This window comes from Pteronotus mesoamericanus, unplaced genomic scaffold (genome assembly GCF_021234165.1).
Source record: "Pteronotus mesoamericanus isolate MK-2021 breed Mesoamerican mustached bat unplaced genomic scaffold, CSHL_Meso_final contig_68, whole genome shotgun sequence".
In the NCBI taxonomy this organism is placed as follows: Eukaryota; Metazoa; Chordata; class Mammalia; order Chiroptera; family Mormoopidae; genus Pteronotus; species Pteronotus mesoamericanus.
Window position 1 is genome coordinate 32,162,575 of NW_026555234.1, and position 25,676 is coordinate 32,188,250.

Here is a 25,676-nt window from a genome sequence, read left to right on the forward strand (position 1 = left end):
ACCCAAAATGAAGGGGCACAGAGAGGTGGGCAGAGCTAAACTTTCCACCAGGCTGTGAGGCCAGGAGGAATTGGGTGCCCCTGGCACAGCCAACACTTTAGATGAGCACTCTCTGCAAGCCAGAGTCAATAGAAATGACAACTGAGTGGTTCAGGAAAACTGCCTGTTAGAATTACGCGGCGTTCCTTCAGCACATACTCTTCTAGTTCCCGTTGTGGGCCAGATGAACAGGGTGGATGGGGTATCTGGATTCTTGGAGCTCAGCACTAGTGGATCCACCAGCTTTCCTGGCTGACCAGTATAGAAAATGAAGGACAGGAGATCATCTGGTATCAGCAGCCAGCTGCGCCTAAGGGTTCTCCCTACGGAAATGCAGTCCCAGAGCACGTCCAGGACAGTGCAGCCGAAGAAAAACCAGCCTCGCTTGCTCTCATCGCACCTACGAGTGCCCAGCATCTTGGGCTAGAAGACTCTAGTATGCAGGATACTTTTGAATCTATGAAATGCTTCTACACATCTAATTGTATTTAATTAATTCTCTAAATGACTCTGCATTATGCATACAATTTTTCTGTGCTGCACATATGGAAACTGGGGCATTTCAATAATGAGAATTTCAGTAATGCAAGGTCTGCTCACCACGAGAATGTCAAGAATAGCCAAGTTCTGCTCATCTTAACAAGTGCTCTTCTCCACTCTAGTTGCTCTTCCATCTTGTGGCATTTCATAAAGAAGGACAAATGGGGAAATGCTATATTGATGTATGCACACGCATATGCGTGGCCAAATGTCATTTATAATACACACATGTAAACATCTTTTGGGGGAACTTTGCTTTAATAAAGTATGCGGAAATATATTTTTTAAGTTGATTTTTTTGAATAGGTGATGGAATCTTCTGCTTTTATTAAAACCATTCAGACATAAAGAAGGTGCATTTTAAGAAGCCTCATTCTGCTCCTGTCCGCATCTGCCCAATACCCCTCTCCTCCTACCCACAGGGAAACTCTTATTAGTTTTGTTAGGTTCTTATAAAGTCTTCCAGAATTTTTTTAAAAGCAAATACAAGCGAGAAGGAATGTTATATCCTGGAAACCTCTCCATACCAATATGTAGAAAGTCTCCTCATGTTTTTTCTGTTGGTGTTTCATCGTTTGGCTGAACCACCTACATGATTGATATTTAGAGGAAGCAAGTGTTTTTTGAAAAGGTAAAAGTCAAGTTGGTGGGGCATGTTTATTCCAAATCAGAAGTCGAATCTTACTGGAGCTGATTGTGCTTGTACCCGCATGAGCCATTGCTCATCTTGCGATGTCTGGGCTTCTGCTTAAGAAATAAGTGTTTACAACTCAGACCTTCAATATGTTCAGAGTGTGTTGGATCCTGATGATCCAGACAAGAAAAGAAGATGTTTTTATTTTTGACAAAAATAAAGTTTAAATTGAACGTAGTAATCACTGAAGCAATTGGAATTCATTTGGATGCCTCTGGCTGAAACAGAGTTCTTTTTTTTTTTAAGGTATCGAAGCAAATTAAAGCTGATCCGTGCTAAGGAAGAAGACAGTGGCCATTATACTATTGTAGTTCAGAATGAAGATGACATGAAGAGCTACACTTTTGAACTCTTAACTCAAGGTACGTTCAGGGCAGTCTGAAGATAATGCTTGTTCATTGAATGAGTGAATGGGTGTCTCCTGAGGAGAGCCTGGTACTTTTCTCTCAGGTCGTGGAGGGAAAAGCAATACTTTTAGGGGAGAAGCAGGGACTGTAGATGTTGCACATCAGGGATAGTTTTGCTGGACTTAAGAATTCGCTTAATTCTAGGGGGTTCCAGGCTGCTGTGGAATAGTCTGATTGGAAATTTCTAAGCTCCAACAGCTTCCTTACCCCTTGCTTCTCAATCTTGCACCTACAAGTTCAGGGAAGAGTGAAGTGATGCCTTTTGGTCCAGATGTCCTTGGACTATTCCAGAGAGTTTGGACCTTTGTGCTTAACTCCCCTTGTAGACATGGTACAATGGCTCTTACCAGAAACCCAAGTTTTTTTGCTTTTATATTCAGCATGTATAGACTGAGTACCTATCATGTGCCAAAAACTGTCTTAGATGGGCTCATTTGAGCCTCACAGTAAATCTAGGATACAAGCAATAGCCTATTTCTAAATTGTTTTATCACAGATTTAAAAAAAAATCTTTAAAACTTAATAATATCCTGCAGATACACCCTGGTAAATGCTGCTTTAGATTCCTATGGCGCTGAATCCATTAGTTGAATCCCAAGCTATATTAATTTTAAGAGCCTCTTTGCCTTTCCAGCCAAATAACCACAGGGGCTTTTTGCTTCCCTCATTCCAGATTTAAAACACCACGGGGCACAAATCCCAAAGCACTGAAACTGTGAAAATGCTCTTAGCCAAGTGGGTCTGTGCAAGCTGGAGTGTTACTATGCCACGACCTCCTTTCAGGCAGTTACTTGATTTGTAGGTTTGAATGCCCTGTGGGCAAGTTCTGAACGCATATTCCATGTTGCAGTTTCCAGGAGTTTTGGGTCAGGCGCCATTGTTTTGATTTCTTTCCACCTCTTGCAGTTCCCTCATCTATTCTGGACTTGGTCGATGACCACCATGGCTCTACAGGGGGACAGACCGTGAGATGCACAGCTGCGGGGACACCTCTTCCTGATATTGAGTGGATGATTTGCAAGGATATCAAGAAGTATGGAAACTGGATATTCCTTTTTCATTTGTGGTCACAACGTTTCTTCCTTGATGCAGAGGACCTCAAATGCATTCAATTTCTTTTGTATCTGAGATTCTTACTTGGCCTGAGTCCCCTAAACTACAAGATAGGGTTCTTTACATGGTCCTTGTATGTGCACGTCCATGTGGGCAGAAGGTCCCTGACTTTCATCAGATTCTCCAAGGGTCTCTCATTTAAAAATAAAATGAATGTAAAGACCTACTCTTACAAGAGGATTTTTGCTCCCCTGACCCACATTTTCACCTCATAGTTCTTACATGGTGAACTTTACTTGGTGGCTAGTTTGGCATGTGAACATAAATGAAAATACTGCCCATGTGACTGCTCGCTACTTCATATGCCTACCTGCTGTTTGGTGGGAGGATTTACCTCACCAGTTCCTCCTTCATCCCCCATTCCTGAACCTTCTCCAGTGGGCACATGAGCAACACGTTCACGCTTCCATCCGGGGAGACTATGTTCAGAAGCCTCAACTACTTCTCTTAAAGGCTGAGACCTACCCCTTCCTAAGGGGTAAGGGGCCAGATTTGGATCTTGATTGGAACTACAGTCTAGGTCTCAAATCTCAGCCAGGTGATAGCTCCAACCCTACGACACCTCGGGGGCTCTTCACAGTGTAGTTAGGGAGAACAAAGGGCTCCAGGCCTTTTTGAAGAGGTAGGAAATTGGGAGAGTTAAACATTCTTGAAGTAAAAGAAAAAAACTGTTCAGTTTGCTCCTGGGTTCAAGGCTTGGAATTGGTAGTTATATTCGATTGGACTTTATCTCTGCCTTGCCTTCATAATCAGTTAACTTTCAGTTATCCACACATAGGTTGGTCTATCTTGGGTGTGTGCAAACAAGTTTTAATGCTCATATGCACATAAAATAAGAAAACCAACCTTTGGCAGCCCCAAATGTAGACAAGGTCAGAACGGCTTGCCGCCTTAAGTAATTTTCACTGTTCCACTCACCTCCTTTACTCTGGATAACTGGCTCTATATTTGTGTCCTTTTTCTTCCCAGATGTAATAATGAGACTTCATGGACAGTTTTGGCCAGCAACATCTCAAACATCATCACAGAGGTCCGCCCCTTGGACAGGAGTGTGGTGGAGGGCCAGGTGACATTCGCCAAAGTGGAGGAGACCATTGCCGTCCGATGTCTGGCTAAGAATCTCCTTGGGGTTGAGAACCGAGAACTGAAGCTGGTGGCCCCCAGTGAGTTGCTTGTCAACCAGGACAGCTCTCTCATTAGCCACGCCCTTTCTCCCTGAGGTGGAACTTTGAATTCCAGTTGGGGGTCCTATAGGAATGAAGGTCCCTAGGCCAAAATTCAGCTTTGATTGCTCTTACAGGGCCTTCTCATGGCATCTGTATGGGAGTCCTTTTTTTCAGATTCAGATCCAGAACTACACCTCGCAGAGGCCCCTTGGCATGTTGCTTATCTAACAGAATAGCCACGCAGTCTCTCTAGTCTGAGTGTGGGAATGGAGGAGGAAGAAGGATCTTCTGCCTTGGTGCTCCTTACAACAGCTGAGAGTAAAAATTAATGAAGCCCAAAGCAATATAAATAAAATGCCATCTTTCAAAATAAACTGAACCTAAGTTTCCTAGCTTATGGTAGTTTTCAATCTCATTTATCAATTTTTATGTTCCAATTCACATTCTGTCCAGAAGGTCACTATTGGAACACCTTTAGAGAATGTATTGTATTCCCCTGATTGAATTTTGTCCCTTTCTTTACCAAGGGAAGACTTGGAGTAGTCTCATGGGTGTAGACAACTGAGCGGAGCTGTTGCCCATCCCTAAAATGAGCCGGGCAACCCTCATGCTTCTCCATCAGGTTCAGGGATTTCTGTCCCAGTCACAACTACTCCGCCTTCCCGCCCTCCTATGTGTTCATGCAAATTTTCCACCACGCCTCTCTCTTTCTCCTCTAGCTCTGCGTTCCGAACTCACAGTGGCAGCTGCAGTCCTGGTGCTTTTGGTGATTGTGATAATCTCACTGATTGTCCTGGTTGTCATTTGGAAACAGGTAGGTATTTTCCTCAAAGAACTAACAATCTATGCAGCCATTGAGAACAGGAAGAATAGCAACCGCATTCAGTGCTTGGCACAGAGAAGGAACCCAACAATTATGTGTTGAGTTACTGTGTCCAGCCACTTTGCTGCTGCAGTTAGTTAAACTGGTGTTTTCGGACTTTGGTAATTCACCAGTTACCTGTCCTGATCATTCATAGAAACCAAGGTATGAAATTCGCTGGAGAGTCATTGAATCAATCAGCCCCGATGGACATGAATATATTTATGTGGACCCAATGCAGTTGCCTTATGACTCGAGATGGGAGTTTCCCAGAGATGGACTAGTGCTGGGTAAGTTTCTAGTGTGCGGGGTTATTCCCAAGACTCCCTTTCAGTTTGTACCTAACTTTGCTCTTTACAAGCCCATGGAGGAACGAGGGATCTGAGCTTGTGCTTAATAACAGCTAGGCAATAGAAATTGGCTTTCAGAAATATTTTTTGTCTTGAAAATGAGTTAATTGGATAACTGCAGTGATTTCCTTAAAATCTCATTTTATAGAAAATTATGGTTAAGGAAAATTTTATAAAAGAAGAAAGTTTAAGGAGACCTGCCAAAGATAGCCATCAAAATGGCTTTGCTTTAGAAATGACGCAAATTGAAAATGAGATGAGTTCCTGTGACTAAAAAGGGACAGATGAGAAATGAATGAGGACAACCACACAATGTATTTTGATCCAATACATTCTGAGGATATATTAGATAGTTCTTTAGAATATATATTGAATGTTTAGAATATAGACTATAAAACTATAGGTACATATTTAAGCAAAACATGAAAGAATAATTAAGCCAATTTATCACAGACTTAAATGTTTTAATCTTGGGCTGAGACCAAATACATGAAGCTTTAGTCCAGAGGATTTAAACAAAAAACACTTTCTGCATGAATGAAAACAGGACAAAGAGATGAAAGTTCGACCTAGAGGTGTGTCACTATGAATATTCTAATGGTATGTACTTTTGGAGGATGACAAAGGTCGTCTTTAGTAGTCTACTTGTCTGATTCCAAAATACAGCAAGGTTAGGTTTTCTTAGAGAGTTACTTAACCTGAAATCAAACAAGACATCTTAGCTACTTCCAATTCAAATACTTATATCTGGGAACTAAGCTTATTTTAAAAAAATTTCCCCTTGTTTCACAAAAAGGAGCAAGGAGCTGAGGAAAGTTAAGCAATAATAAAATATGAGGAAAAAGGGCAATGTCCCCAGTAAGCCAAGAGGCACTCCTGTGTCCTCGGCAGCTGAGCCCTCCCAGGGCGCAGGTGGGCGGCGGCTCCCCCATTTGCCTCAGTGCAGACGTGCAGCCAGAGGCCCTGCTGGCTGTCAGTGTCCCTTTAGGAGCTGGTCCTGCCCCGCGTAGCTCTAGGTGCTGAGACCAACCCCTCTGGGAAACGTCCCTTTTAGACTGTGAGCTCTTTAAGAGTGGGGCCAACAGCTTACATTTCTCTTTGTATCTCCCAACGTGCAGCCAAGGGTTGGGCGCCCAGGGTAGGTTTATCAATGCGGTTCCTGGTCCTTCTGACAGACAGGCAGCAAGGGGCCCAGCTGGAAGTTTACTTCACCACTCCTGGGAGCCAGGGACATCTTGAATACTGAAGTATTTGCAGTGGATAAGGCCTTATGGATGCAAAAGATGCCACTGTTTGCATATGGAAAGCAGAAGGGCAGAGAACCAGGAGGCTTGGGCGAGAGCCACAGAAAGCAAGTGCAGTGGAGCCCAGGGTCTGGCCCAGCACTCGAGCTGGTAGACAGTGTGCTTCCACCGGGGAGGGGAGGGCTGCACCCTCCTGTCTCCCGCCTGTGTTTTCCTTTTCCTTGCAAATGTTATTTGACAAAAGCAATTATACTAATTTCCTTCCCTGTGGGCTCAGTTCTGGCTTTGACATGATGACTTGGAGGAATCATTATGCTTCCTCAGTAGAGGAAAAGCACCACCCAGCTGTGCACCCACAAGCGCAGGCTGTGGTAAATAAAGCTGATGAGCCCTGACTGGTGTGGCTCAGTGGGTTCAGTCTTGTCTCGCAAAGCGAAGGGTCACCAGTTTAATTCCGGTCAGGGCACACGCCTGGGTTGCCGGCCAGTTGGGTGTGTGTGAGAGGCAACCGATCCATTGTTTTCTCACACATGGATGTTTCTCTTCTTGTCTTTCCCCCTCTCTGTAAAAATAAAATAAATAAAATAAAATAAAATAAAATAAAATAAAATAAGCTGATGTGTGTGTTAATGGTTCTGGCTGCCCACAGGTCGTATACTGGGATCTGGTGCATTTGGGAAAGTGGTTGAAGGAACTGCGTATGGATTAAGCCGGTCCCAACCTGTCATGAAAGTAGCAGTGAAGATGCTTAAACGTAAGTGTTCCTTCCTGGGGATATTTTTGGAACGTGGAGATATTAAATGAATTGCTTAAACTTACAAAGCCAGTAAATGCCAAATTTAGGACTAGCTCTCGATTCATTTGACTCTAGGTTTTATTTGTATTTGGACTCATGTCAGTTAGGTTTATTTAGATTGTTTTTATTGCCTGTATGTTGGAAAAATCAAGAGTTCTTATTTTTAATGACTTCTTTTTTTCACTCCAAAGACTAGGGATCAGTTATTAGAGTCTAGACCAGAGGCACTCTCTCTCCCTCTTTTAGACTCTTGGTAAATAAAAGAGCATCCAGTCACAGGATGAGCCATGTTTTTGGCTTTTTCGGGCCAGTTGGTTGCTCAGAACTGATGTGTGATTTATTTTTTCAACAGCCACAGCCCGATCCAGTGAAAAACAAGCTCTCATGTCTGAACTGAAGATAATGACCCACCTGGGGCCGCATTTAAACATTGTAAACTTGCTGGGAGCCTGCACCAAGTCAGGTGGGCTTACTGACCTGGGAGCGAGGGAGTTTGTAGAACAGTCTCAAACCCAGCTTTTCAAATCCCCACTTTGTTCATCCAAACGTGCCAGCGAATAAGTCCCTTGGATGGAGTTGACTGGATTCCACTGAACCAAGGAAAGCTCATTGTTTTGAGCAACATCTCTTGTCAGTGCAAACATAGCAATATGTGGCTTATCTGTTCATTTTCAAACGCATCTCCTAACCGATTTTGATCCCCACAGGCCCCATTTACATCATCACTGAGTACTGTTTCTACGGGGATTTGGTCAACTATTTGCATAAGAATAGGGACAGCTTCCTGAGCCGCCACCCAGAGAAGCTAAAGAAAGAGCTGGACATCTTTGGATTAAACCCAGCTGATGAAAGCACTCGGAGGTGGGTTCAGAGAGACGTTGCCGTGAATCATTGTTTTATGAGTTTCACCAATGGAGAGAATCCATATCCTGATAGACTCCATGTCTGCAGATTCTTTGCCAGGAAGTTGCAAGACTTAGAGTCCAACTACGCTGCCCCAACATCCTATGACACAGTGCCAATGAATACATGGTATTTGCCAGTGTTTGGGACCAGGCTATTGTATAGTGAGCCTTGCTGAGAGGCTTGAATGAAAGCAAGAGTTAGGATTGTTCTGGGAGCCATTTCCCTTTTCATATGTGGTCCACTTAACACCTACCAAAAATGCAGCACCGGCCAGGGATGCTTCAGTGCTTGTATTTTGAGAGCAACTGAGGATTGTCAAAGCTTGCGATACTGGTCCTTGCTGAACCTGGGCCTATAAATCAAACCAATGATAGTAATTCCTGTTGCAGAAACCCACAAATGGCTATAAAGATCTCTGTAGATCTGAAGTTCAGTAACATCAGGAAGTACAATGAGTTCATTTCATATTAAATTTCTCGATGGACACTAAATTGGTGCTAAATTTATTGAGTAGCAGGAATTGTCTGCCCAAGCCACATGGTCATGTGACATAGATTTATGACTTGTACAATGAAAAACAGAATAAAGACAGGCACACCTGAGTTGAGATAACTTGTGTATTTGTGTGATTATTGATTAATGCTCATCTCGCCAGCTAGACTGTCCCACGTGAAGGGTGCAGATGGGTTTTACTTTTACTCACCTCTGCCACCCCTGTGCCCACCACACTACCTTGCAGACTGGGTACCTGCCCATTGTTTACTGAATGTTGAGTGATCACTCTAAAGGGGCACCTGGATAAGGTTTCTTTTTCTGTTTTTATAGTTACGTTGTTTTATCTTTTGAAAACAATGGTGACTACATGGATATGAAGCAAGCTGACACCACCCAGTATGTCCCCATGCTGGAAAGGAAAGAGGTTTCTAAATATTCGGACATCCAGAGATCGCTGTATGACCGCCCAGCCTCATATAAGAAGAAATCCATGTTAGGTAAAAGTGTCTATGCTGATTCTTTGCACATTGTGCCCTTCCAGTGGTTTAATGCGATACTTAAGATACCCAGAGGAAGGTGAGCAGGTAGGGTAAGTAGAACTGCCAGGCCTCATAGTACAACCCACCTGTGACCTTGAAAAGGAGAAAAAGAATAAAGACAGATCTAATGTAATGAATTTTTCAGACTTTAAATATAATCATTTTAAAGAATTGTTTATTCTGATATAGTGATCTCTTTATGTCTTTAAAAAAAAAAAAAAGAAAACAAAAGTAAGGTAGTGTTGATTTTTTTTTTCCAATGACCTAACTTGGCCAAATTAAAAGTTGGCAATCTTATATTGTAAGATTGTAAAATTTATCTTGTAAAATTTGTTTATGTAAGTCTTTGATATCTATGCGTTCAATAACCCTTGCTTTTATCTTTGTTAATATCCAATTTGTGATAGAAAGTGGAAAGTGGATTGTTTGAGGTTATATTTTCTGACAAGGGTGTTGTTTGAAGGGAGATCTGTCTGTTTCAAAGCAGATGGGCATGTGGCAGGGTTGAATTGATTTATAAACTCTAGGGAGCCTAGTTGATGACCATACCAGATGGACCACCCCACATCTGCTGGGGGGTGGTCCCTCCAGGGTCCTAGCCTAATCACAGGTTTGCAGCACAGAGGAGGCTACTAGATGGGACCGATGTTGACTTGTCCTGTGATCTTGTATTATTGGATCTGAGCCACATTCCGTGCCCCCTCCCCCCTCAATTGGGCAATGCAAAAAAAAAAAAAAAAAAAAAAATTGAGCTGCTATGGAAAATGTTTTGAAAATCACAAATGTGCTCTGAATGCTTTCAGCGTTCTTAAGTGGAAGGTACAATCTATTACGAAAAGAATGTGCTACCCTGACCAGGTGGCTCGGATGGTTGGAGTGTCATACTGTACACCAAAAGGTTGTGGGTTTGATCCCTGGTCAGGGCATGTACCTAGGTTGTAGGTTCGATCCCCAGTCGGGATGCATGTGGGAGGCAACTGATGGATATTTCTCACATCAATGTTTCTCACATTGATGTTTCTCTCTCTCTACCCAGCCCCCCTGCTTTCCCTCTCTACCTCCCTTTCTCTTTCTCTGAAATCAATTTTAAAAAAGAAAAAAAACATATCCTCGGGTGAGGATCAAAAAAAAAAGAATGTGCTCATTTTGCAAAGCTCACTCAGTACACAATAATATTTTCCATTGCTGCAGTTCCAAGTTCCATTCATTCCCCATTGCCAAATGGGTAAATTCCAAGTCCTTTTTAAAGATGAGCCAGTGAGGACTGTCGGAATCAGTGCTTCCTCTCCACTCCTGTATTGTTAAAAATAGTTTACATTGCTTCCCAGGCTGGACCTGGCTCCAGATGTCAGGAGAACCTGATTCATGCTCAGCCCAGGCCCTGTTGGCAGGCAGACCGCTGCTTCCTGGCCTGCCCCTAGCTGGCTGGAAAAATATGAATGGCTGCAGCTACTCTTCACTTGCCTGAATATTTTCAAAAAGAACTGAGAACTGCTGGCCTAGATTGCCTTCTTCCTCGAAAACCTTGGGATCCTTCCAGATGGGACTAAAAGTGGGGAAGTGGACAAGTTGCAGAGGGAACTAAATGCAAAATCATTGGCACTGATCTTTAAGATTGCTACCTCCAGTCCGACTGGTGGTTGATTTCATTCACCAAATAAGCCAAGTACTATGAAGGTGGCTTTAAAAAGAAAAAAAAAAAAAAAAAAAAGAACCAATTCCTAGAAGATACTTTTTCAAAAGGTCCTCATGTATATTCATCATGGAAGATTTTAGTGTGTATGTGTTTTAATGATGGCTGAGGTGATTTGCTGAGGTTAAAAAAAAGAAATTTGGGAGGCAACAACAAAATATGTGTGACAGCCTATTAGGTTGGTTTTTATGGATATATATCTCTCATATAAATGTATATTTCTAAATAGATACATGTTTCTGTTGATATATTTGTTTTTAAAGGTAGTCTTTGCATAGTATTTATTTTTTAGCAATTAATTTTTATTTATTTACTTTTTGTTTTACAATCAACAGCTATATCATTTTAGTCATTAGCCTTAAATATGTAACATAGATTTTTAACCAAATCTGACTGTATTTATGAGTCTAGTCATGAATAAGACAAGTTACTGATGTTTACTTCCGAGAAGCTCATTCCTTAAATTCCAAGGCATTTTGTCTAGAGTTTGCATAGTTTAGATACCCACCTGTGAGGTGTGGAAACTCTATAATAAAATCATTTTATGGAGCTCTGACCATTGTGGCACAGCTGGTTGGGTGTCATCCCACAAAGCGAAAGGTTGCTGGTTCAATTCCCAGCCAGAGCACATGCCTGGGTTGCAGGTTGGGTTCCCAGTCAAAACACGTGCAAGAAGCATCCTTTTGATGCTTCTCTCTCACATTGATCTTTCTTACTCCCTCCCTCCTCCTCTCTCTAAAAAAATAAATAAAATTAAAAGAAAATCATTTTATGGGGATGTAAAATACAGCACAGGACATATAGTTAATGTTGTAATAACTATGTATTACATAGTTGGATACTGGAAATATTGGGGAGAACACTTTGTAAAGTATGATTGTCTAATCACTATGCTGTACACCCCAAACTAATACAGAATAATTTTCAATGGAAACTGTAATTGAAAATATTTTAAAAAAACAAAAATAAGAAAATCATTTCAGGCATTCTTTGGATAAGCCTGCCCAGCCTGCAGGGCAGTCCCCCCCACTGCCAAGTGGCAGGTGGTTGATGCCTCACGCTGTCTCCCAGCACCAACACTCTTAATGGCTTTTCTGCAGACTCAGAAGTCAAAAATCTTCTTTCGGATGACAGCTCGGAAGGCCTCACTTTGTTGGATTTGTTGAGCTTCACCTATCAAGTTGCTCGAGGAATGGAGTTTTTGGCTTCCAAAAATGTAAGCGCGTTTGTTCATGGAACACTCTTTAGACTCAGGCCGCAGGTTTGAGTGAGGTGAGCGTGGAAGGTAGCTCTTGGAGAGGCCAGGAGCAATGGCTGCTTCTCTCTTCTCTTCCCAGAGCAGAGTGGGAAGTCTGACATCATCAGGTGTCTACTCTTCTGCAGATCTTTCTTGCTCTTGGGAATAGTTGGAATGCGAGCCTGGGAGGTGAGCTCTTCTGGCTAGACGAGCCTCTCCGAGGTGTGCCAGGCAGCTCCATGCATCGCCATGGAGTGGCCAGTCTTGCAGGGGTGATGCTGTCTAGCTGCGGATGGGTTCACACTGAGACCATTTCTTCTGTTTCCGCACAGTGTGTCCACCGGGACCTGGCTGCTCGCAACGTCCTCCTGGCACAAGGGAAAATCGTGAAGATTTGTGACTTTGGCCTAGCCAGAGACATCATGCATGATTCAAACTATGTGTCAAAAGGCAGCGTAAGTGCTCCCCCTTCTCCCCGTTTGGCATGCTCACCTTGAATCTCTTGAAATCAGGTGTTGTTCCCAGCCATTTGGTGCCTATAATTTCAGTGTGGAGTCCACGAGACCCATGAATGGGCCCCCGGGGTCAGGATGAAAAGCACAGGCAGATTGCCCAGCTGTGAGCCCCAGTGTGGCATTTGGGGAAAGTTACTTGACCGCTCTGTGTCTTGATTATTGTCACTTCCTTGTCTGTAGCAGAGAGACAATAATACGTCTCTCCCTGGTTGCCGTGGGGGATTATGATTTATGATCAAATTCATTTTGATTATGATTTATGATCAAATTCATATAAAATGCTTAGGACAGTGCTTGGCACACAGAGCACCCAGTGTTAGCTACTAATGTGTAAATTGTGCACAACGGTGTGCATGCATGCATTTCCAAGGAGGGTATCTTTTACCAAATTTTCAAATGGCATCTGTGACCCCTAAAACAATTCTCTTAAAGTCATTCTATCTTACACTTTAACCTTTCTGCCCACCCCTTGGTCATCTAAGCAGATGGAGTAGCTGGGGATATGTCTGCCACCTGTAGGTACAAATCCAGATCATGCCACCCCACAGACTGTGAGACAGCCCACGGGGCTGCTGCACCCACCTGCAGAAGGACATTGGGTTATGCCCATGCTCTGTGTGTTTTGTGTACTCTGTGTCCATAACCTGTAGCTTTAGGCCTCTTGGAAAAACAACAACAACAACAACAACAGTGAACTTTGGCGGAGCCAAGGCATATTCAAAAAGGTTATGAATCTCTGTTATCTGCCCAGCAATTTTAGAGGGTTGAAGGATGCTAATGTGACTACTTGATGTATCTGCCCAGTTTAGTATTTCCACAGAAGGTTGGACAACCTCACAAAAGGACGCTGCAAAATTATCATTATGTCAGACTCTTCGTAGTGTTTCTTAAGTTCAAAATATAATTGGCTCTCAGATCCCTCGATCTGTTCTTAATTTTATTCCTAGGAATGCTTTAAACTAGGGCACTGGTCCAGTCAGGACTCAACACTTTTGGGGTAAAAATTCAAGATTAAGTATTTTTGGATGTTATTCCTTGGAAGAACATAAGAGAGAACACTGGCCTTCCATCATTCATCAAATACTTATTGTGCACCCACTGGGTGCCAGGCTCTCTTCTGGGTACTGAGAGTACCGCAGTGAACAACGCACAGAAGACACTCATGTGGGCCAACGTCAGTAGTGCAAGTTCTTCTTAGCCCAATAGACAGAACCTCTTCCTATTTCTGCTGCTGTGGATCATCAGTGTGTCCACTGGGTTTAATTTCCTCCCCCCCTTCCCTGCAGACCTTCCTGCCCGTGAAGTGGATGGCTCCTGAGAGCATCTTCGACAACCTCTACACCACGTTGAGCGACGTCTGGTCTTACGGCATCCTGCTCTGGGAGATCTTTTCCCTCGGTATGTGTCTGACAGCTCTGCTTGTTTGGGTGGTTCTGGAACAACATTGAGAAGGAAACACTGTGTTCTTCCAAGCTCCAGGAGGTAGTCAGTGTTGAGATATCTGGTGTCAGTCAAGTGCACTGTGGCCGATTTATATCACACATTGTGCACATGTGATGTCTGGTGTGTGCCTGTGCAGAATGAGGCAGGGGTCTTGGGGAGCTGTGCCATCACCCCTGACCTTTGCCCTCATTCCTGGCCTTTGTCCTTCTTCATCTTTGGGCAACATCAGAGTGACTTTCTTTCCAGTGGGAGTGCTCCTGACAACATCCACTCACCAGCTGCTTTTTCACTTAGGACTTTGGGTTAAGTGGGTTCACCAGTGGACAGTTGCCACTTCCTCACATCATGGTGATACATGCTCAGGTAAAAGGTAGTGTGGCAAGGAAAAGGGCGTGGCTCCCCTTTCTGGTCATCATTCTGGAGAAGTGACACCTCCTAGTTGTTCAGTCAGCCAGTCACCAGCTGCTGAACAACACAGGTGCCCCATGCTCCCCAGTGAGGGTCCTAAGAGCGGGAGGATTCACGACCCTGACCGCCAGACGGTTCCTTCCGGGAGATGAGACTCACACACTTAGTGATAAGCTGTTTGGTTCTGATTTAAAATCCTAAAGAAAGCCCAGGCAAAGAGAAAAGGAGCCCTAAAGTGGTTTTGGAAGGTTTTAGAGAGGAAACTAAACTTGACCTTGCCTTGGCCATAAACATGTGACATGTTTCATGATTTTACTGTGACCCTGATATGATAGTAAAGGGAGTCTTCTCTCTACCTGGCGTGCTTTTTCTGTGTCCCCTGTCCTGGAATGTCACTGTGTACCATCCCGGTGTGCGTACTCTGTTAAAAGCAGAGAAGTATCTCAACACTTCAAGCCCCAGTATTGACTTTTGCTTCAATTTCTGGTGAAAATGACTTTGTGACCTCAACAATTCAGAATTTCTTTTGCTTTTCTATTTTGCTTTGTATACATAGATCCAGTCATCAGGAACATTGAAAAGCACTTTTGAGCTTTTTTAGAGACGTAAAATTTTTGCCCAGGGGGTCTGTACTTGACCAACCCAGAAGTCTTGCTAAAATTTAAGGTTTGGGTGGGGAGATAACACTTCTTCCTTTCCCTGAAAGAACGAGTACTCCATGGTGGGGATCCCTAAATGTTTTCTAAACATGCTGTATGACTCCAAGTGTTTCAAAAACATATCAGGCACTTGTTAATCCCTGTTGCTTTCTTTTTTGGCTTTCAGGTGGCACACCCTACCCTGGCATGATGGTGGATTCTACTTTCTACAATAAGATCAAGAGTGGGTACCGGATGGCCAAGCCTGACCATGCCACCAGTGAAATGTGAGCCTGTCCCCATGCTGTGGGCCTGTGTTCCCGCCCAGGGGGTCTCTGGGGGAGGCGAGGGCAGTGGGAGCAGTAGGAGGGGGTACCCGCCACTCATCCCAGGGTTCACGCTGAGTTCTGTGCCCCTCCAGCTACGAGATCATGGTGAAATGTTGGAACAGTGAGCCAGAGAAGAGACCCTCCTTTTACCATCTGAGAGAGATTGTGGAGAACCTGCTGCCTGGACAATATAAAAAGGTTTGTCTGTGGGACAACATGGAGGGCTCTAGAGGGTATTATCTTAAATGAAGTAAGTCGGGCAGAGCAAGACAAATACTGTACGATTTCACTTACATGTGGAATCTAAAATAAACAAAACAAGCTAACTCACAGATACAGAGAACATTTTGATGTTTGCCAGATGGGAGGGGGTTTGGGGGGGCTGGGTGCAACAGGGAAAGGGATTAAGATGTGTAAATTGTTAGATATAAAATCAGTTACAGGGGTGTAAAGTACAGCCTATGTAAACATGGTGTCAGATGGGTACTGGACTTATCAGATGATCACTTTATAAATTATATAAATGTCTAATCATTTTCTTGCACAACCGAAACTAATATACTATTGTATGTCAACTGTAATTAAAAATATTAAAAAATATTAAAAAAAATGAAAGGTTTGCCTGGGCCTTTCAGATGGGTGGAAAGGAATGAGCAAAGGGAGAATACAATAGCTGGTAGTTATGTGAGTGAGCGGCACTGTTCAACACTATTTTAAAGGAACATTTTCAAAGGAGGAAAAAGATTGTATGACCCAGTGGCTGGGGTTGCATGGAGTGCTCCCCAAGGCCATGGTGGCTTTGGCGAATGAAAACCCGCTTCCTGCAGGGCTCCTCTTTCATCTTCAGGGTGCAACACCTGTAAGCACTTTATTCTCCAGATGTCTGAGTACCTGAAGCTACTGTGCGGTTAGAAGTCTCGGGGCATCCTCAGCCATTACATCGCTAATTTGAATGCACTTAAATCCATGCAAAATTGGCTTTTGCCAGCTCACTGGAAGGAGCAACCTCAGCTGTTATCTGTGGCTCCAGCTGGTTTTTTGTGGAGTAGGAAACATTGTTCAAAGGAACAAATGCAATTTCATGGAACCAAGCAGGATATGTTAACGAATGAAAAAGCTGCTGAGATGCTGAGAAGGAAAACCAGACATACTTGTATAGTAAACTCTATTTCTTATATTCAAATTAGTCACCCTGTAAACTCTTCATACTTTTTGCTTCTCTTCCTTCTTCTCAAGGAGGAGCAGTGTTCAGAGGCTGTACCCTGAACTGGAAGTGAAATACTTTTGCCTACTGATTATCCCACTGCCCATGTAAGCGAGGCAGTGGGGAAGCAGAAGGAAATTCACTGTAGGTCAGCCAGAGACACTCTGGTTGGAGAACATGTTTGGATGGAAAGAGACTGGAGCTAGTATTGAAAATTGGGTCTTTTTAGGTCAAAGGTTGTAGGTTTAGAGTTAAATTTCTGCAGTGTTTTGGGATCAGGAAGGCTCCAGGTATGGCACTCCTTATGGGAGTCCTCGTCACATTTTCTCAGGACCCATTCAAGCCCGGGAGAGACTATGTGATGAGGCAAGAAGGGTCCACGCTAGTCCCAGAGCAGGGGTGTTTGTGGGGAGCGGCGCAGTCATAGCTCCCGACTCAGAGGGGGGTCCTTGAGATCTGCCAGCAGAAGATTTCTGCCATTGGTGGCCTTTTCCTTCCCTTTTAAAACATTTTTTCAGTTATAGTTGACAATATGTATATGATATGTATAAAAATCAATATGATTTTATATTAGTTTCAGGTGTATGGCATAATGGTTAGACATTTATTTAATTTATGAAATGACCCTGCCCATAAGTCTAGTACCCACCAGCACCATACATCATTATTACAATATTATGGACTATTTTCCCTATGCTGTACTTTATATCCCTTGACTATTTTGTAACTACCAATTTGTGCTTCTTGATCCCTTTACCTTTTTCACCCCCCTTCCCCAAGCCCCCTCCACTCAGGCAACCATCAGTTTTTTCTCTGTACCTATGAGTGTGTTTTATTGGTCCATTTACAATATTTTGTTCTTTGGATTTTACATTCAGGGGTGTCCAACATGTGACCTGAAAGTCGCATGTGGCTCAGGATGGCTATGAATGCGGCCCAACACAAAACTGTAAATTTACTTAAAACATGAGATTTTTTTGTGATCACATGTCTCAATGTATTTAATGTGAGGCCCAAGACAACTCTTCTTCCAGTGTGGCCCAGAGATGCCAAAAGGTTGGACACCCCTGAAATCATATGGTATTTGTCTGTCTGTCTTATTTCACTGAGCATAATACCCTCTAGGTTCATTCACATTGTCACAAATGGAAAGATTTCTTCTTCCCTTTTTTTCTGAGGCTGAGTAATATTACGTTGTATATATGTACCACATGTTTATCCAGTTGTCTGCTGATCGGCATTTAGGTTGCTTCCATATCTGGTTCCATGCGCACTTCAAAAGAATGTATGTATATTCTGTTGCTTTGCTCTAAGACTATCAATTAAATCCATCTGGTCTAATGTGTCATTTAAGGCCGCTGTTTCCTTCATTTTCTGTTTGGAAGATCTAGTTATTGATGGCAATGGGGTGTGAAAGTCCCACACCGTCAGTCTCTTTATTTCCATCAATATTTGCTTTATATATTTACTTACTCCTATGTCGAGTGCATAAATGTTTACAAAGGTTATATCCTCTTGTTGAATTGATCTGTATATTATTGATGCCCTTCTTTGTCTCTTACTATAGCTTTTGTTTTAAAGTCTGTTTTGTCTGATATAATACTGCTATCCCAGGTTTTTTTTTTTTTTGGTTTCCATTTGCATGAAATATCTATTTCCATCCCTTTCAGTTTGTGCGTCTTTTGATCTGAAGTGGGCCTCTTGTAGAGAGAATATGTGTGTATCTTGTTTTCTTTTTTTTGAAATTATATTTCATTGATTATGCTATTACAGTTGACATGAGTTTCCCCCCTCCCTCCCTGCACCTAGCACCCCCCACTCTCTCAGGCAATCCCCACACCATTGTTCATGTCCATGGGTCATGCCTATAAGTTCTTTGGCTACTCCATTTCCTATACTGTACTTTATATCCCCTGGGCTATTCTGTAACTACCTATTTGTACATCTTAGTCCAATCACCTCTTCACCAATTCCCCAACTCTCCACTCCCATCTGGCAACCATCAAAACACTCTTCATATCCACGATTCTGTCTCTGTTCTTCTTGTTTTCTTAGTTTGTCTTTTAGATTGAATTGTTGATAGATATGTATTTTTTGCCATTTTATTATTCACAGTTTTGATCTTTTTCTTAAATAAGTTCCTTTAACATTTCTTATAATTATGGTTATTTCATATAATAAGTGATTATTGATAGGTACATAATTACTGCCATTTTATTCATATTTATGTTTTTTTTATTCTTCTTAAAGACATTTCTTTAATATTCTTATAATACTGATTTGGTGGTGATAAACTCTTTTAGTTTTTTTGTTGTCCGAGAAGTTCTTCATCCTTCAGTTTTAAATGATAACCTTTCTAGGTAGAGTAGTCTTGGTTGTAGGTCCTTGTTTTTCATCACTTTGAATATTTTTTGATGATCCCCCATAGCCTGCAAAGTTTCTGTGGAGAAATCAGCTGACAATCTTAGGGGAGCTCTCTTATAGGTAACTAATTGTCTTTCTCTTGCTGCTTTTAAGATTCTTTCTGTCTTTAACCTTAACCCTTTTAATTACAGGTCAGGGTGCATGTCTGCAGCCAAGATATCTCTTCTGATTTTTAACCACCACACTTGGGTATGGGCCCAGCCTTTTTCACATTTCTGCCCCTCCTACATGGCTGCTTCTTTATATCCTTAGTTATAGGACTTCCGTTTAGTCTTCAGATGATTTTCCAGGTTGATTGTTCTGTAATTTAGTTGTAGTGTTGATGTGGCCATGGGAGGTGGTGGCCTTTCTTCATGTCTCACATCTCTGGGGACAGTTGACATCTTACTGTCTTTCAGTTGTCTAAATCCCACATATGTGAAGTAATTGGAAAACAGTTAAAAAAATACCCATGTATGCCATTTGTTCAATAACACCTGGTTAACTATGGGAAATGGATGTCTGCAGAGTTATGAGAAGATTCACCTGGATTTCCTGAAGAGCGACCATCCCGCTGTGGCTCGCATGCGAGTGGATGCTGACAATGCCTACATTGGTGTCACCTACAAAAATGAGGAAGACAAGCTGAAGGACTGGGAGGGTGGCCTGGACGAGCAGAGGCTGAGTGCTGACAGTGGCTACATCATCCCTCTGCCTGACATTGACCCTGTTCCGGAGGAGGAAGACCTGGGCAAGAGGAACAGACACAGGTAGATGTGGGCGAGACTTCTGTTTCCAGCAGAGCTTCCCTGCCCTTGGCCCAGCGCATGTGCTGGAGAGAGAGGAGCTGTCTCCCGGATGATCAGGCTCCCAGTGCTGAACATTTTTTAGGGGAGCAAAGGGTAGAATCCCCAAGGGGTCTGTTTAGTTTTGGAAATGCTTCCCAGATGACCCTGGGGCTGGGGGAGGTGTAGGGCAGGGAAGGATGCACTCCTCTGGTGGAGAATCTTTGACCTAAGTCCTCAAGTAATTCAATCAAGCTGACACAGCAACTGAGTTTATTGAAATACTATAAGCCTCTTTTGCTGTTGTCTTAATTAATCATTCAGAAAGGTGAGAGAGGGGCTAAACTGGGCTATTTGACCCTCCCTCAGAGGTTTGTAACCCTAGGTGCAAATTAGAGTCACCTGGGGAAATTTAAAAATACTGATATACAAGCCTCACCCAGACCAAAAACTTCAAATCTCTGGGTGTGGGCCCAAGCATGGCCTAGTTGATTTGTGTTTTCTTTTTAACTTTGTATTATGGAAGAGTTCTAACATGCACAATTCAAACAGTATAGTGGACTTTCAGGTATCCATCACTCACCTGCAATGTGTATGACCACATGGCCAGTCTGCACGCATAGCCGTATTAATGCCTTCTCGTTTGCCTACTCTGGATTATTTTGAAGCACATCCTAGACATCATATCACTTCATCCATAAATATTCTAGTATGTATCCCTAATGATACACAGAGTCTCTGTTTTTAAAAATAACTATAGTTATTAAAAATAACTACAATGCCATTATCTCCCCCCCTAATTTGATAATAAATTATTATCTAGTTAGTTCTCCAATTTCTTTATCCTCTCACAAATACTATGTTACATTTGGTTTGTTCTGTTCAAGACCCAAATAAGAGTCACACGGTGCATTTAGTTGATATGTCTCTGTAAGTTTGTTCTGCCTGTTTTTGCCCCCTTGCATATTATTTGTGAAGAAACCAGAGCGTTTGCCTGTAGAGTTCTCACATTTAAAATTTTGCTGATTGTATCCTGCAGTGCATTTTACCATGTGCTTCTGTCTCATGTTTTTGTTGTGAACTGATAGTTTGTCTTGAGCCTTGATCTGACTCAGGCTAGATTTTGAGGCAAGCATGCTTCAAAGATTGTGCTGTGTCCCTGCTGTCCAGTTGTCTTTTTGTGATGCTATAGCAGCCACTGGTGATCATTATCTAGATCCATTAATTTATTACCAAGGTGCTGCACATGCACAGCCAGGACTAGACCGTTGGTTTACGCAGTCCAGGTGGAATGCCCCAATTCCCCGCTCTCTTCACTCAGCCCTTGAACAGAGCCAGGAGAAGGTGACAGTTGCCCCTGGTTGAAGGTCCAAGTTGTTATGAGTCTCCTTTATCCCTCTTCCTTTGTGACATTGTTGTCCCTTCTTCCTCATTCAGTTGATTATATACAATTATTTAGTCAGAAGCACAGGCGTTATTATTTTAGAGGCTTATGATTGCGACCTCTCAGCCAACTGAGGAATCAGGTCTAGACAGCCCTTGTTTGTTTGCATGCACCAGGTAATTTTAAAAGAATTTTAAAATTATTTTTTGTTTTTGTTTGGGAATGTGTGGTTTATATGAGATTTGGAGATGGGACAAAGTGACCTGTCTGACTTACCTTTCTAATTGTCCTTTGCTCAGGATAATTTTAAAAATGTGTTTATATTCCTTTAGCAAATAGCATTTCTCTGAGTTCTGGGGATCTGTGGTGGAAGTTCACGGGGGTGGGGGAAGGCCAAGCAGTGGGTCTCGGCACACTCCACAGATCTGTCATCTCTCTGGTTACCGTACTTTGTATTTGGGGCTCTGAGTAATATTTCAACTGTGAAAAGGATTCTGCATCTAAACAAAGTTAGAAAGTTAGAAAGTCACACTGGGATAAAAAACAGAAGAAAGGTGTCCCTGGAATTTTTCTAGAAGTACAGGAGTCTAGACTGCAGAATTTGACCCATTCAATAAGGAGAACAATTCTAGTTGATGAGTAGTTGTTGTGTTGGATAATTAGAAGTTCGACTCAGGTGATACATTCAATCTTTGAATCACACAAATTGAGTCCCAAATGGCTACGCAAGGTGGGATGAGTCTGTGGCCCTGACAGGTGGGCCGAGCACGGTGCATGTCTTAGCCAACTCAGGTTGCCATAACACAATACCACAGACTCGGGGTTTTAGCATGAGAGATTTATTTTCTCGCAGTTCTGGAGGCTGGAAGTTTAAGATCAAAGTGTTGGCAGGTTTGGTTTCTCCTGAGGCCTCTCAGCTTGGCTGGCAGATGGCCTCCTCCCTCTTGGGTCCTCACGTGGCCCTTTTTTGTGTGTGAGTACCTGTAATGTGTTGTTTTCTCCTTATAAGAACACCAGTCCTGTTGGAATTAAGGCTGCACATTTATGATCTCATTTAATCTTAATTGCCTCTTTAAATGTTCTATCTCCAAATATAGTCACATTAAGATTTCAAATTCAACATATGAATTTGGGGGAGGGGCACAATTTAGCCCATAGAAGAGAGGGGAACCCCCAAACTGGGACGCTCTGGGTGTAGCAGGCAGGAGTGGCTCTGAGGAACCCTATCTTTGGGCTCAGGGTGCTTGGCCTTGGGTGGGGAGTGGAGGTAGAGGGAAAGGCTTGCTGTAGGGAGCTCAGCGATCCTAGGTCAGAGCCTATCGGGAGCCAGCCCTGGGCTGTGATGTGGGCACTGTGGCCTGGGAACCAGAAGGGATCCCAGCCATCAGCTCTGGGGTCCACACTGCAGCCTAACGGGCAGCAAGGGTGATCTTGGGCTGAGTTTCTGTGGGCATCAGCTTCTGTGCCCACACGCCAGCCTTCTGTCTGTGAGATGGGTTGTCAGCGAGAGGCATATGTCAGGCCCTGGAGGGCCAGTTCTAGGGAGACTGACTTTGCTGCAGGACTCAGCTGTCCAACTTGCCCCAAGGAGGGGACCAGCAGTCCAAATCACAGCATCCAGGGAAGTGGCATAAGTGTAGGTCCCAGCTGAGTTGGGATCAATATTCAAGGGTTGACTCAGGCCGCCAGGCATTGGCCAAGGTCCCAGGAACAGAGTGTGGCCTGCCAGGGGAGAGGGAATAGCAGAACTAGATGGTTATCAAGACCAGCCAAGTGGCCTGGGGCTCCCAGTGAGGCTCCAGCACCAGGCTGTAAGTGATGTGGAGTACAAACTAGTAACTGAGGCAAAAGCTCATCGCAGGGAAGGGCCCAACCTGTGGGGCTGTGAAAGGAATCCTCAGTCCAGCAGCCCCACAGGTGTTAAGAGCTCTCTAGGCCTTGGGGGTCTGGGATGGATGGCAGCAGACTGTTCCCCATAGACTTCTGCTTGGCCAGGCTCAGTTCTCAGCTTGGAAATGATATGGAGAGGAGAGGAGAGGGGCTGAGGAGTCAGGCTGGGCTGACAGGCAGGAAACTGCTGAAAGGGTTGAGCGCCCTTGTTGGTTGTGTGTGAGAGCCTCCTCCTTCTGGCTGGCCAGCCAATAGCGTGGTTTCTGTGCTGTGTATGTAGCATGGTGCTGCTGCCTCACAGCGAGGAGGAGCCATTCCTGCCTGGCAGTCGATGATGATCTGCTTGGAGCAGAAAGATACATATAAAAATCTAGCAATACAAGGCAGGATAACCATCACACAGTAAGAGTTCAGGGAAGGAAGGACAGACAGGGAAGTATGACAGGCTGGAGATTTTAAGAAAGATTATTTTCCAAATGCTTTGTGAAAAATTTTAAATGTCCAGAAAAGTTGAGAGAATACATGTCCCACTTAGGTTTAACAGTAGTAAACATTTTGCCACATTTGGTTTTATCTAACTGTGTATATATAGTAAGTATTGTGTGTTTCACATGTATGCATACTCATACTTTTTTTTTCCTTGCAAAATCATTTGAAACTCTGGCATACATTCATTAAGAATAAAGATTCTCTCCTATATAGCCACAACAGCATGATCACACAGAAGAAAATTAACTATTTTCTCATCATCTAATAGCCAGGCCCTGTACTAACAATAGTAATAATAGCGAACATTTATTGAGCACCTATTATGTTCTAGGCACTGTGCTCAGCGCTTTATGGTTATTATCTCATTTAGTCACCTGAAAAAAACAAAAATATCAATAGGCACTACTGTAATCCCATACTATAGGCAAGGGAACAAGGGGGTTAAGTGAGTAGTGTGAAGTCCCATAGTTACTGAGTGGTAAACCATTCCAGACCTAAGGTTTTCTAACTCTAAAATGTCCCCTCTGAGCCACGACTCTACCTAGAGCTTTCCCATGGGCCTTCAAGACTCAGGGGGATTAGATATAAAGAGGAGGGGAAGGAGGATCTTCCTGGGCAGGGGGTGACACCCTGGAAACACAGTTGGGACATACAGGAGGTTTCAGGGAGAGAAAGTGACTGGCCTGGCTGCCGTTTGCCCCTGATTCCACAATCCCTCTGTTTTTCCTTCCCCGTGCCTTTTGATCAGGCATTGCTTATTTTTCTCTTGCACTAGGATTGAATTGGGAAAGTAGTTAATTGTCTTAGCTTGTTAGCAACTTTGATGAAAGATTAAGCAGAAGACAAGGAAAGCGGACTTGTGAGGATGACCCGTAGACCTTGGGTTTTCCTGTGGCTACTGCAGTGTGATGGGCAATGAGTAGCCGTCTGGCTTGGTGGTAGAATCTTGCCCAGTGAGGCAGCCCATGTTTGAATGCAAAGGATCTTGCAGGAAGAGCTCCTTTGCCTTTGACGGGCCTCCCTAGAAAACCACCATGGTCAGGCTGGTCTCTACTTGGCTATAACCTTTCTAGTCTTTCCCTCTCCAGCTCACAGACCTCCGAGGAGAGTGCCATTGAGACAGGTTCCAGCAGCTCTACCTTCATCAAGAGAGAGGATGAGACCATCGAGGACATCGACATGATGGACGACATTGGCATAGACTCCTCAGACCTGGTGGAGGACAGCTTCCTTTAACTGGAGGGTGTGAGGGGTACCTTCCACTCCTGGAGCCACTGTGGATCCTTTTAAGAAAACCACTTTATTGCAATGCAAAGTTTGAGAGGAGGACGTGGATGATGTGGAATGAGAAGTTCCTGGCCAAGGGCATCAGGGAGACTTCTCTGTATGAGTGAATGGGATATTTTGAAATGAACTTCTTCAGCGTTGCCTCTTGCAATGCTTCAGTAGCATCTCAACGTGTGAAATGTGGAGGTAGATGGACAAGGAAGTAATGGACCATGGAAGATGAACTTTGTGTTTCAAGGCATTTGGTGTGATTCCAACATACGCAATTTTTGTTGCAACAAAACTCCAGCATTGTAATTATGTAAATAACTCTAACCAAGGATATGTTTAGATTTGCATTAACTATCTTCTCTGGACCTCTGAAGAGACTGACCACTCAACCCATCCATGTACTTCCCGCCTGAAACCTGGTGTCAGCTGCTGTTGAACTTTCTTGTGAAGTACATGCAAAACCACTTTTGAGCCTTAAAAGGTACTGGTACTATAGCATTTAATTTTTTTTTTTTTTTTTAGTGTTAAAGAGATAAAGGCTAATGATTAACCAACCTTGTTTAATAGATTTGGGTCATTTAGAAGCCCAACAACTCATTTTTATGTTGTAATCTATGTTTATAATAATACTACTGTTATCCGTAATGCTAAATGTGTAATATGTAACACGTTTTCCCTACAGAGAAAGCACAATTTAAAAAACAATCCTTACAAAGTAGGTGACAAGTTTGACAGTTTTTGACATTTATATCAAATAACATCTGTTTCTCTATAAAATATGATAATAGCTTTAGTGGATTAAATTTAGTTGAACATAGAGAACAAAGTA

The 25,676-nt window shown here is 43.1% G+C and overlaps 1 protein-coding gene across 3 annotated transcripts in view; it reads left to right on the plus strand.

Moving 5' to 3' along the window:
- Positions 1-25,377, plus strand: part of PDGFRA (platelet derived growth factor receptor alpha) — a 43,629-nt gene extending 18,252 nt beyond the window's left edge. For all 3 annotated transcript variants that reach the window (XM_054582160.1, XM_054582161.1, XM_054582162.1), the window contains exons 8-23: positions 1,520-1,635; positions 2,587-2,713; positions 3,763-3,956; positions 4,679-4,773; positions 4,979-5,111; positions 7,065-7,169; positions 7,564-7,674; positions 7,919-8,072; positions 8,943-9,109; positions 11,945-12,060; positions 12,414-12,536; positions 13,883-13,994; positions 15,273-15,372; positions 15,507-15,612; positions 19,550-19,791; positions 24,658-25,377. In XM_054582160.1, coding sequence (XP_054438135.1) covers positions 1,520-1,635; positions 2,587-2,713; positions 3,763-3,956; positions 4,679-4,773; positions 4,979-5,111; positions 7,065-7,169; positions 7,564-7,674; positions 7,919-8,072; positions 8,943-9,109; positions 11,945-12,060; positions 12,414-12,536; positions 13,883-13,994; positions 15,273-15,372; positions 15,507-15,612; positions 19,550-19,791; positions 24,658-24,805 — 2,149 coding nt within the window. In that variant the 3' untranslated portion in view covers positions 24,806-25,377. The remainder of the gene's footprint in view (positions 1-1,519; positions 1,636-2,586; positions 2,714-3,762; positions 3,957-4,678; positions 4,774-4,978; positions 5,112-7,064; positions 7,170-7,563; positions 7,675-7,918; positions 8,073-8,942; positions 9,110-11,944; positions 12,061-12,413; positions 12,537-13,882; positions 13,995-15,272; positions 15,373-15,506; positions 15,613-19,549; positions 19,792-24,657) is intronic.
- Positions 25,378-25,676: the final 299 nt, after the last annotated feature.